Source organism: Lissotriton vulgaris, chromosome 4_1, assembly GCF_964263255.1.
Source record: "Lissotriton vulgaris chromosome 4_1, aLisVul1.2, whole genome shotgun sequence".
Lineage (NCBI taxonomy): Eukaryota > Metazoa > Chordata > Amphibia > Caudata > Salamandridae > Lissotriton > Lissotriton vulgaris.
Window position 1 is genome coordinate 995,361,519 of NC_141691.1, and position 13,466 is coordinate 995,374,984.

Consider the following 13,466-nt stretch of genomic DNA (forward strand, 5'->3'; position numbering starts at 1 on the left):
TAGGCAAAACATGAATTTGGCAGGTAGTCCAGGCCGAGCCGGGCACCGCTGCGCTGGCAGGAAGTAAGGCAGGGGTCAGGGATGCGTACAGCTTTCGGAGACAGGAGAGATGAGGCAAAGAGGCCTCGTTTAAGGGCCTGGCTCGACTGGGCCAGGAAACATGGAGAAAACGTGTGCGAATTTCAGAAGTGCACCATGTAAAGACGTTGGCACCGTATGCCTAGAAGCCTAATTAACGGGATTTCTTTGCATGACTGGATAGCTAACATGTTAAGGATGGACGCAAATGTATTTGCGTCTTTCTAGCATGTACAGAACAGAAATTACACGACATACATGGAACATGGGTGCATGGATAGGGTGCGAGTGGGGGACACATTAGCTACCTGAAAATTTCTATTACCTCATGGAATTCAAGAAGAATGTAGGAGGCTCTGAGCGAAAACTTTTCTCCTGATCAGGTTCTGTGTATGTGTGTGATGTTGGTTAGTGGCAGTCCTGCCTCTAACCAAGGTGTCTGGATGGTTGGTGGAAGGGGATACGATTGTTTAGGTCGGTGGGGCCCCGAGTTGTGGAGTGCCTTGAATGTGCGTGTGCAGAGTTGGAATTGAGAGCATTTGTGAGCTGGAAGCCAGTGTAGTTCTCTGAGGTGTAGTGTAATTTAAATCCTGTGTGGGATGTTGAGGATAAGTCTCGCTGCCCAGTTCTGGATGCTCTGTATTCTTCAAGTGAGTTGCATGGTGATTCCGGCATAGATGGTGTTCCCATAGTCCTACTTGCCAGTAATTAGCGTGTGAGCAACAGTTTTTCTTGTGTTCCTTGGATTTATTTGAAGATCTTCCTCCGCATCTTTAGGGTGTGGAAGAAGGATGCAGTGACAACATTGACTTGAGCAGTCGTGTCCAGTTTGCTGTTGATTTTATTATGAGGTTCCTGGCGTGGCTTCTCAGTGTAGGTCTGAGTTTGGCCGGCCACCAGTAGAAGTCCCATGGTGATGTGCTCTTGCCGAAGATCACTACTTCTGATCTGTCCATGGTTAGCATGAGACAGTTGGCTTTCATCCAATTAGATACTTCAGTCATGCAGGTAGTGAGCTTGTTTCTTGTGTTTGGGGTCTTTTCCGAGCGGGAGAATTTGAGTTGTGTGTTGTCTGCGAAGAAGAGGATGTTGTGTGCGCGGATGACATTGGCCAGAGGGATTGTGTATGCTTTGAAGAGGGTGGGGATGAGAGATGAACCTTCGGGAGCTTCCAAGGAGTAAGGTGCCAGGCAGATAGCTTGTGTTCTATTTGTTAAGGAGCAGATCCAGCGGAGAAAGGGTCCTTGGATGGCAATCTTGTGTAGCCCCCTGAATGTCTCAAAGAAAGGAATTAGGAAGGAGCCTTTCTATATAACATCAGGGGTTGTTTTTTTTGGGTGGGGCGGGAGAGGGGGCTAGACTTTTGGGAGAGGTTTCATGTTAAACTCATTGCAGTATTTAAACATATAAATAGCTTTTACTGCTCTGAATGCAGATGTATCCAGGCACTTATTGACTCCCATCAACTAGAGCAGATGTTGGTGCAACATGATCCCTACATCTGACATTAAAAACTCATAGGTATATGTCCTCTGAGAAAGCTTTATATGTAGTTGTGGATCCCCCAAACCCATTGTTATATATGGTCTTTCAGGTATGGCACTGAGAGCCAAGAATGAGTTAGGATCTTTATATCAAAATTGATATGTCATTGAAGTAGGTTAACATTTCCTAAGTATACTAATAAGGAATGTTTGGTTGCCTACTGTGATAATGTCTCTGTTCCCCGTCCAAAAACCACTCAACAAATTGTATTGTTCTTCTTGACTTTTGAGGTTTTATCGTTGTTTTTATTGTTGTGTGTTATTTCAAACAAAATAATGTGATTGTAGTAATGAAAAACTTATCTTGTTTATCTGTGTCATTTATGCATTCCTTTTCTAGCCAAAGACATTTGATCATTTCTTAACCCTGGAAGATAGCCGACTCCTGGCCCATCTGAAAGCCTGCTCTGCTATGAACAAACTTCCATATGACCTGTGGTTTAAAAAGTGTTTTGCAGGTTGTTTGCCGGAGTCCAGTCTACAAAGGTAAGACTTATGTGATTTTTGTAGATTCCTTTGATTTGCCTGCCTCATATCTGATGATCACCATTTTTCGGTTAGTCCATTATGTTGAATCCCTAAAGCAGGGTAATACAGATTCTGAGTGCTAACTACATTTGTTGCTGCTAGCCCTCCCTTGTTAATGGGCTGTTGGCAGATTGTGGTGGTGAATTGGATGTCTCAGGATGCCGAGACCACTGAAGTGCTGCCGAAGAATTTTCTCCATTCGCTCCATAACCAAAGAGAAATGGTCACAGTCCCTAAGCAAGGGTGCCATTGGCACCAGAGAATTTTTAGTTGATCCACGAAGAGCATGGCTATGCTAACATTTTTCCTTGTCCCATAACCCTCTGCAAACTGACAGAATACTTGGTGCAACCATTATTTCTTAATTTTACCTGCGGGTAGGGAATCCCTAAAAAATGCCCCACATCTGATCTCCACAGATGTATAGAAATAAAATCGCATGTGAACGTGTGCTTTCCCATTCTAAAATTTTAAAAAATATCCAGTCTGGAGGCTCCTTCGATGCGGTGAGTCCTGGAAATGTAAAACAAAATATAGAGTCCAACTCGATTGGATCAATCTAAGACCCTCCCCCCCCCCCGTCTACCTGAGGAGAAAATAATCCTTTTGCTTTAATGAACTCTCTTTTTTTTTTTTTTTTATTGAGATGGATCAGAAAATGAAAAACACGAACAACTTTACACGATACAGATATCAGCTGGACCTGCTGACATATCAGAATTTTAAACAGAAAAGAGAAAAAAACAGAAAAAGGATTAAAACAATTGAAACAATATTCACAGATATCCGGGGTAATTCTTACGCGGCCCCCTTACAGAGCACATCGCAGAAGCCTTAAACATATATTGCCAGCATTACATAATCTTACATTAAAGATCATAATATGTAGTATAGTGACACTCATCAATCATCTTATCTTCCTCCAGTTGCTTATCGGAGCCCATATCTTTTTACCGAGTTCTTTACTTTTCTTACCCTTAAATTTATATAAACATTCTTCAATATTATGGGTCCCTAGCAACCTTGTAAGCCACATCTGAAATGTGGGAGCGATCGGATCTTTCCAGGCCGCTGCAATTAGAATTCTAAAAACAGCAACACAGAGAAAGATAAAAGCTTCGGCTTCCTGCTCAACCTTAAGATTTTCATCCCTGCCGATCAGAACAGATGTTGGAGATAAAAAGATTTGACGCTCTAACAGCCCTGATAAAAACTTCTCCATTTCTTTCAAAACAGGGTTGAGATTTTGGCATGAGTAAAACATATGGATTAGATCTGCAGGGCCTTGATTACACCTTGGACAACTATCTGTATCCCTTTTACCCCATTGAAACAACTTAGCCGGGGTGTAGTAGAGATTGAAGATCATCTTATAGTGTTGTGCCTTCAGATTAGTCGCTCTTAATATTTTCCTATTTAATGCCAAAGCGTAATCCACATCGATGTCAGGATCTCCTAATCTTACAGCCCAGGCATTTTCTACTTGTCCAATATCCTCTTCCAATCCCTGTAGCAGATGATTGTACCCTATTTTAATCTTTTTGCCCCCACTCATTATGTAGTGCACAAATGGATTTGGCTCCTGAACAGACACCCTTGGTCTTAATGCCTTCACTGATTGTTCTATCTGTTTGTATAACAGCCAGTGATTCGAGGGGACACCAAATTTCTGTTGTAAAGCCTCAAACCCCAGGAGGTCATCTTTCTCCATGACGTCCCCTAGACATCTAATGCCCAACCTTTTCCAACACCTACTATTCCTATTTTGTCCAAGATGCAAAAATGGACCTGCATTCCAAAGATCAATTGTACCATTAATTTTAGGGATCTTAAAAAATTTCCGCACCGCCTTCCATGTCCCCCAGGCAGATAGCAGCACTTTACTTTTACTCCTCTTAAAATACAATGCATTAATTTCACGTGTTAGCACCCCCCTGGCCTTTTGGCCCATTACCAGCTCATAAATTGTGGGGATTCTATCAATATCATGTAATGCTTCAGGGACATCATAATCCAATAAGTAGTTCATACGTAATAATAAACAAACCCAATGGTATAACCGTAGGTTAGGAGCAGATAACCCACCTCCCTCTAACGGTACAGAAAGTCGGGCTATAGATCTTCTGACTTTGCCATATTGCCATAAAAATTGTGAAAGCACTGCTTCCATCTTCTTCATCAAACCTTCCTCAATTAAAAGTGGTATGGCACGGAATAAATACAATAGCTTGGGAAACATTGACATTTTCAGCACATTGACCCTCCCAATCAATGACAAATGTAGTACATTAATCCTTCTTAATTCTTTATCAATTGTGGCTAATAGGGGCCCATAATTTTCTTGATTAATTTTTCCTACGTTTGCATTTATTTTAATTCCTAAGTAGACCGCGGAGTCCACATACCTCTGATCTCTTTTCTGAATATTGGTAGAACAGATTATTATAGTTTTTTCAGTATTCAGTTTGTAACCTGAACATTTCCCAAACTCCTGAGCCAAACTACTTAGTTCCTGCATTGCCACTTGCGGGTTAGTAGTAACAATTGCCAAGTCATCCGCATAGGCCAATAGCTTAGTGGTGTGACCATGAGATACAACCGGGGGTATTTTTTCAGAGGCAAGAATCTTCCTTATAAGCGGGTCGATGTACAATGAGAAGAGTAGGGGTGAGCATGGACACCCCTGACGGGTGCCCCTTCTAATCACTACCTCATCTGATTGGAAACCCATTGTAGTTATTCTAGCAACTGGATCCATATACATTGCTTTGATGGCTTTCCTACACTTTTCACCAAAGCCTCTTCTAGCCAATACCTCCCACATATAGTCCCAGACCACACGATCAAAAGCCTTCTCGGCATCTAACAGTATCATAGCCATATCTCCACCTGTAACGTTAGCTGCATCAAATAATGAAATTGCCCTTGCTGTGTGTTCGGTGGTACCTCTCCCAGGGACAAACCCATGCTGCCAAGGTGAAACAAGTTGGGTAATGATACGTCCTAATCTGTTTGCCCACACTTTAGAGTACAGTTTGGCATCAGTATTTATTAAAGATATCGGACGGTATGAGCCTGGGTTCTCTTCTGGTTTGCCCTTTTTATGAAATATGACGATGTTGGTCTGTTTCCATGTATCTGGGATAATGCCTGACCATATTATTCCATTAAAAAGATCCTCAAACAAAGGGAGGATTTCATCTTCCAGGACCCTGTATACCTCTAATGGTAGCCCGTCTGGTCCCGCCGCTTTACCCACTGCCAGTTCATTCAGAGCGGCTTTTATCTCCTCTGCAGTTATAACCAATTCTAGCCTAGCCCTATCATCATCTTTCAGAGTTGGGGTTGACGGAGACTGATCTTGAATATAAGGTACTACCCCTGGCTCTTGATCATAAAGTTTTTGATAGAAGTCTTGGAAAACATCCATTATAGATTTTGGATCTGTATATTCACTCCCATTGTATGTAATCTTTCTAATTCTATTACTGTTTGATTCTTGCCTAATACGGAGCGCTAAAGCTCTACCCGCTTGTTCTCCAGTCTCGTATCTCCTTGCTCTCTGTGTTTGATATTCAGCTATCTCCTTCTGTGTAATTATTTTTAAGATTTCACCTTTAATCCGAGCCATATTGCTTTAATGAACTCTCACGGTCCAGGGGTACCCCTGGATTGCCTGCTTTATCAGAGTTCCTTCCTGTTCCATTACGGAATGGGACGTGCTTCAACCTGTGAGATGGATGGGAGCACTCTGTTGGAAAAGGAATAGGGAAGTGAGTGGGAATAGGGTTACTCTTTAAAAATACCCACCTCATAGCCCTAACATTATATTCTGGGCGCCAGACGGTATGATTAAAAATGGGAAAAGTTTTGAAGTCCAGGGGTTCCAGTTACCTCTACTTCCTCATAGGGTCAACATGTTTCTGTCACTTATGTTCCCACAATGCTCGTGGCTTTCATCAGGACCGATTATACTACCACAATCCACACCCATGATGCTGATGTAACTGGTGAATTTACCATTCATATAATAAGTACACCTAAAGCCCCTACTTGGTGTCTGTAAATGGATGTATATATATTAAGGCCCTAAATAGTGCTCCATGGGTACATGGAGGATAGGTGTTGCCTGTTGTCACACAGACTCCAAGGTCCCCGCCTATCCTGCCCGCCTAAAATACCTATTTCCGTGCCTTGGAGTCTAGAGTGCTTAGATTGACCCAACCGAGTTGGTTTCTGTAGTTTGTGTAAAGTTCTATGCCATGCTCTACAGAACCTCTTCACTCCCCTTAATTTGTTAGTGGCTTCCTGGAAATGGCTCCACTATGAATTGACGATTATTTTCTGGGGCCAGTAGCAAATATATTTATTTACCTGTAAATTGGTACTAAATGTTCTGAAAATCGGTTTACTGAAATAATGCTAAATCAAGTATTCTGGAGAAATTGAGTAACAACATCCCATTTCATTTCATCTGGTTCCAAGTCATAACTCAATTAGTTGTCTTCTCGGTTAATCTCCAGCCGGGCTATTTTCTGACAGTTCTTTTTTTTTTTTTTTTTTTTATTTTTGAAAACCTTTATTCGTGCATATTAAAAGAACAAATACGGGCCTACAACCTTCAGGCCGGCCACGGTACTATTAAGCACTGATACAAACATTACGGCCCCTTTGCTTCAACGATCAAGAGTAGCAAAGATGTATGAACAATACACAGGAGAGACCCTCGACGCCAGGGGGAGGAGAAGTGGAGGTTAATTTTAAAGTTTTTTAAAGCAATTTTATCAGGGAAAAAGTCAGTGAAGAGTGAGAACCAAGGAGATTCGAGTCCGCACGATATTTTCACCACATGGGAGAGCGGCAACATCATCAAAGCAGCAATGGAAGTAAAGTCTCAGGCAGTGAGGCAATGCAGTTCTACAACAGGATAGTCACATCAGCAATTACGCACCCCTCCAATGCCGCCCTCACTCAGACAACCCGGACCCAGAATCGAAACCAGTATAGCGCAGAAACATAAAAGAGAAAAAAAAAAAAAAGGCCCATAGAACTAATTAGAAAAGGTAATTTACCCCCCCACCCTACACCAATGCGGAGGCTACGGCCTGCCCCCCCCCCCCCCCCCAGCATAGTGCCTGTCGCCCAATAAACCCGAAATATAGACAAGAAAGAGAGTAAGAATAGAATAAGAAAGATAAGAAAAACATTACACCTATGATAAAGGGGGTAAGAAAAGAATAGGACTATTCTAATCGAAACTCCCAAAAAGAAGTAAGTGGGGAGGAGCCTACGTATCCTCTGAACGCTCTGAACCCTCGGCCATCTATGGCTTCCACACACTGAAAACCACTGCACCAAAAGCGGTCGTGTGAAAATGAATTGTCACAACATTAGAGATGAAGGAAGACAAATTGCGACGAACGCGCACAACAGATACATACAGTTCCAGCCCCAGTCTAGCCCATCCGTGAAACCATAGCGATATAAAGCAGTCTAGCCCTGGCCCGATCGCGGGCTTGAGATTAGGTCAGCCCCTACTTGAAGGCCCCGCATCCCGTGCAGACAAAGACAATATGGCCGCCTGGAAGAAGATGGTGAAGTAGGATTACAAAATGGCCACCGACCATCCGCAGAAGTCCTTTCGTCCACCACATAAAGTCCCAAATTGGCCTTTAAAGTACAGGAGTTCCACAGGAAAGAAGACGAAGGACACTGTGAACGAGTCCTCGAGGATGTTAGGTGCTGCCAAGCTGGATGCTCTTGCAGACGCGGTGAGGCGGGCAACAATGAAGCAGGCAGCAATAAACGTGGAAACAAAGTATCCGCAGTTGAGCTGGAGAGCGGTTGATCCTGGGTGCCGGGAAGGCCAGTTGCGGGCACCAGTGTAGCACGGTCCCATGCAGTTATAGTGTCCCCGCAGGAGGACAAGGGCACTGGCAGACCCGCGCCGTGTTGGTGACAAACGGAGCGCTCACGACCCGCAGCCGACAGCATGGAGTCAAACCGGTCACTTAGCGCCTGCAAGCCAGCGCACATTTGTAGACGAAAGTCCCGTAGGACAGCCAGAATGGATCCGCATGTCAGTGGAGGCTGCACCCCCACATCGGCAGCACTCCGGGGCGGCACTGTGGAGCTGGTGTCTGGTGGAGGGAGGGCGAAGCAAATAGCGGGCAAGACCGGGGTAACACCCCCCAGTCGCGGGCAGGCAAACAACGCCATGTTTACTGCCGGACGGTACAATGGCCAGGTGGGGGGGGTCGCAGCAAAAAGTCAGTTCTCCCCAGGTCTGTGCCGCCACAGGGAACGCCAACAGTCGCCACCCTTCCCTCGGGTGCCCTTTGCAGCCAGCTAGATAGTAGAAGAAGAGGGTCAGCAGTCTCCCACAGCGCGGTCCGCAGATCGGGCAGGAGACCCGTGTCACCGGGGCTTACCGTACAGCCCCAGCCCTTCAGGCGTAGGGTGCAGGAGGTGTCTGGCCGTCTCCCCTCAGGCACAGCTGGCGGCAGTCCGTGGTGTAGGGTGAGGTCGGGACCACGCGGCTCAGGTTGGCGCTAGCGGGTCCGGTGACTGCGGAGCTTCCAGGGGGCCGGCAAAGGCAACAATGGAGCAGGGGTCCAGGGCGGGGAACAAAAGCACCAAGAACTCCGGCATCCGGGCAGGCAGAGACTTCGGGGAAGCGGCGGCGTGGACAGCGCGTCGTCGCACACGTTTCACCTCGAGAAACGGCGAGGATAGTAGTCAGGATGATATTACGGGGCCAAGGGCCGACGGAGCCGGGCGCTCAAGCGTCTGCTCCGGTCGCCATCTTGGCTCCTCCCCTTTCTGACAGTTTTTGACCGTAGACCATGCTATGGCATTTAGTCGATAGGCACTCATTCTGACAGTGCAACCCCATCCTGTAACTCAGCCCACACTTCCATAACCTGCACATAAACCTGCCCACCACCACAAGAAGTGCTGGGTGCCCAAATATTATATACTTTTAGTTATAAAATCCCCAAATTAAGGAATCTCAGAGGAGGTAAATGCATAAAGCAGTTCCCTTCAACATTGTCTTCTTAAGCAAGAAATAAAGTCTCAGGTTTAGCAACCACAAATGAAGCAACATTAACAGCACATATCAGAGAATCAGTCGAATTTCGTTCTGTCTAGATTATTATTCACACCCCATCCCAGCCAGGAAGAAGCCTTGCTCAAGGCTTCACGCTTCCACCATTATTTACATCTTTTGAGGACATACCTAGGGTATATCCAGCCCTCTGGAGCAGCTGCATCTGTCATGACCCTTGCTTCTCACCATTTAGTCACAGAGGATTGTTTCAGGCAGTCAGAGTGTTGGTGTGCACCGGGGGGGGGTGGGGGCCTCGGGGGCAGCTGTGATCTCTGTAGCAAAGTTGTCTCTAGAGGAATATCTATAGCTATGATTTCCTGATCCAGCAGGGTGTACGCTTGGCTGCCAGCCCCACACTTTTTCCAAAGAGACTGGAAAAGTTACATCTTTACCTCTACAATAACTCACTACAGTTCCAGGAACAACATCATTCACTTCAGGCCACCTCCCTGAGGCTTTGCTTTAGCTGCATCAAAGCTCTGCCCCTACACAGCCTGAGTAAAGTCAGGAAAGAGATGCAGTTTACTTCTGGCAGCTTTCAGAATGTCATTTTTGTCCCAAAAGCTTAGAAAATGCACAAATATTGCCGCTGTGGGGCATAGGGGAGCAGGGTGTGAACCCAGGGGTGCACTCCACTATTAGTAGAACCTTTGATAGTCATCACTCAGCAAACAGCTTCACATTTGGACTCCTTGACCTCTTCAGCACCCCAACAAAATGAAGGTCGTCATGCCAAACAGGGTCATACTGGCAGGCAGTGCTCAATGGGCTGCTCTGACAGATCAGTGAGCGGGCCATTTTTGTTGGCATTTGTGGGCCTGTTTTATGGTCTGCTTGGCAGTTTTTGCTGTTGGTTTCCCTGATATTAAAGCAAATATTGCCTGCCGCATGCTCAAATTCATGCAGTCTTCCATACTTTGCAAAGCACTTGTTGTGCGTGTGATTGAAGTTCAAAATTGCCGCATCGAATTCACTAATGGGGCCGCTTTTATTTTGGTGCCTGGGCCTATTTTCTTTCCTAGTCCGACCCTGGTGCTGAACCTCCCCTTGCGTCCATTTGTTTCTCAGCTTTCTTTTTCTTTTTTTTAACATACTTTTTATTGTTTTACAGAACAACACTTAGTACCATTTTTAATTGTACTTGGATGATATGCAAGTCACGATACATTCTCCACTGTGGGGTACGGCGGTGGCAGTTCGTTCCAACAGCAAAAACACTAATCACAGCCTTTGTTATTATATATTTCGTCTTCTAGAGATACAGTTGTCAGTTCTGCCCTCTCATTTTTTCTTTGTCCTCATTTGCATCTGTCACACCATTTCGCTTTTCTTACCAGCCGAAATGTCCACAACCTCATATGCTGAAAAGAGTTACTAGAGGTGGATTCACTTGGAAACGCCCTGGAGTAGTGATTCGCACCATCAGTCATCCAATACACACCATCACCAGGTGGAGGAGACCGACCACCCTGAAAAGGTGCCATCAGCCGAGGCGAAGAAGGGCTTAATCATAGGACCCTGATCTAATAAATTAAATGGGTGCTCTCACCAACTCAAAAGGGGTGCCCAAAATTCATGTCTTCGACATCCCTTGACTGACATATCTAAATTAGCCACACTCCTCACAGATAATATTCAGCCCTCATACCTTGGTGGAATCTGAGACACCCACAGTTTACAAATTTCTCTACGGGCCAACAGAATCGCTTAAAAACCAAGTTCGCATTGTTCTTGTTGCTTACAGTTTAGGAGTCCAATAGCCCAAAAATAACTAGTAAAGCCCTTAGCTTAATTTGAATATTCAAAGAATTAGATAGCGCTTTACTCACGGCCTCCCAAAAGGGCTGGATCTTTGGGCAGAGAAAGAACATGTGAAGATCATCTTCCTTCATACTGCCACACTTACGACACGCAACATCTCCTCCTTTCCCAAACTTGGATAACCTTTGGGGAGACCAATAGGCCCTGTGGAATGTGAAAAGATGGTTCCTTCTCCGGTATGCAGGTTTTACTATTTTGTACAAAGTAAGCATAGATACTTGTCATTGATCTTCCAGCGTAGCCATCGGCAAGCATCTTCCCCTGAGATCGACTGGGAGAACGAAATTCCCGTCTTCCATTTCCACCATTCACCAATACCATAGTGCGATCTCCTTATTTAGAGCCTGTCCGGAAATCAATTTCTTCTCAAATTGGTTATGCTCCACAATTTTTGTATTTGAAGCTTAAAACCAACTCTGAATCTGAAGATGTTTAAATCTTGATATTCTTTGATCAGATTTCTGTTTGCAATAATCCCAGGAGATCAACTGATCTTCATGTAAGAGATGTTTCCATCTTACTATGGCCGCTTCCCTCAAAGGTGCAGCCGGCTTGTCCTTGGTCCATTTGGGAGGGGGGGGGGGGGGGGGGGGGGGGGGGGGAGAATCCCAGATGGAAGCAAAATGACTAAAGTTTGGCGGTTTCACAGCTTTCCTCACTCTATACCCTGTCTCAGCCATGCCTCTTAAGATTTTCAATCTAACTTTTTAAAAGTATTTTGGGTTTGCGTACTTAAACATGAAACCTCCTTCTGCCAGATTCTAGCTCCTCAACTGAACCTCAAAAAGTCTGCCCATCTCTGATTTAGAGGGTGTAGCCTATAGCATTCTTCTATTTTTTAACAAAAAAGACCAGGAGTAAAAGAGCAAATCAGGTAGCGCCAAGACTTCTTTTTCCATTCTCCTTGTCCACTTCTTCCAAGAGATTCTTAGTCCCTTAGAGGACCAGATAAAAGAGCTAATCTGACTCTGAAGTTTAAAAAAACAAACTTTACAAAAGGGAAGAGGAATAGCCTTAAAAAGAAAAGAAAACTTAGGAAGGATTACCATCTTTATAAGATTGACTCGACCAAACAAAGTTGAGGGGAGATGCGCCCAGTTCTTCAACAGGGTAACCACTTCCTTCTTAACTACCTCGAAATTTTCTTTCTTTCGTGAGGCTGGCAATATCCTGTGTGATCTTCACCCCCTAAATATCTCATATCCTTAGCAAATCTTAATCCATCCACTTCTAGGTTCCAGGCCATAACCTCACTTTTTTGTTTATTAATCTTATACCCTGAGATTTTACCAAAGTCGGTGGTGAATGTTAAAACCAACTCCAATGCACTCTGTATATCCCTGGTAAAAACCTAAATATTATCCGCATCCAGCCAGTCTTTTTACTTCAGCCATTATATTGAAATGGTAGAGTCTTTGCAAAGCTTCTAAGTCTTCTAGCCAATGGCTCAATGTATAGATTGAACAAGAGAGGGGACATGTGACAGCCCTTATGATTTGAACCGGTTCTGTCAGGGCTCCATTAACTAGAACCCTAGCGGTTGGGGCAGCATAAATACCCTCCAAAATTCTACACACATTAGCGCCAGGATTGAGATATTTTACTACTGTTTTTATAAAAACCCAGTTGACACGATCAACCGCTTTGGCTTCATCAAGTGCCATAACTGCTAAGGGGGGTTCATAGTGGTGGCCAAGTCTATTGTTCCTATGAGATTGAATGTCAGTTCTTTGAATGCTCTACAGCAAATAAAACCCTTTTGTTCCTCGTGCACATCCAAGGGAATAAACCCTTTCAGCCTTTCTGCTATGATTTTCACAAATAACTTATAATCACAGTTTAAAAGTGATATTTACCTGTATGAGTCGCAATTCTTTGGGGATTTACCGGGTTTCAGAATTAGAGCGATGGTGGCATCGTTCCACGAAACCGGAAAGCCCACTCCAGTCAGAAAGATGTCATTAAACATATGCACCAGGATCTGTACTAATATATAAGCCGAGGCCTTATAAACTTCATGAGGAAGACCATCCGGTCCAGGAGCCTTACCTTTCGTACTCTCCCTTATTACCTTCTGTAGTTCCGCTGTATTTATGCTATCGTTCAATAACTTACTCTTCTCTGTTGCTAATTGCTCTATCGGCTCTTGAGCCAACCAACTGACTGCTTCTTCTTGAGTTACAGCTAAATCCTCCTGGTAAACTTCCCCAAAATCCCCAGTGGAGAAGTGTGGCTCACTGGTTAGAAGCGGCAGACCCTGAAGCAAAGGTCGGTCCGGGACCAGGGTTCAATTCCCGACGCGGCAGGGTCTTGGGTCAATGTCCGCGGACTCGATAATTCTCCGCTAGGTGCCTACGCTAACCAGGGGTCCCACTCTGCAACTC

General features: G+C 44.7%; 1 protein-coding gene across 1 annotated transcript in view; it reads left to right on the forward strand.

Annotated features, from left to right (window-relative positions):
- The window catches only part of TBC1D7 (TBC1 domain family member 7), a 185,736-nt gene that overhangs the window by 137,834 nt on the left and 34,436 nt on the right, over positions 1-13,466 (forward strand). The window contains exon 6 of the mRNA XM_086965258.1: positions 1,963-2,108. Coding sequence (XP_086821384.1) covers positions 1,963-2,108 — 146 coding nt within the window. The remainder of the gene's footprint in view (positions 1-1,962; positions 2,109-13,466) is intronic.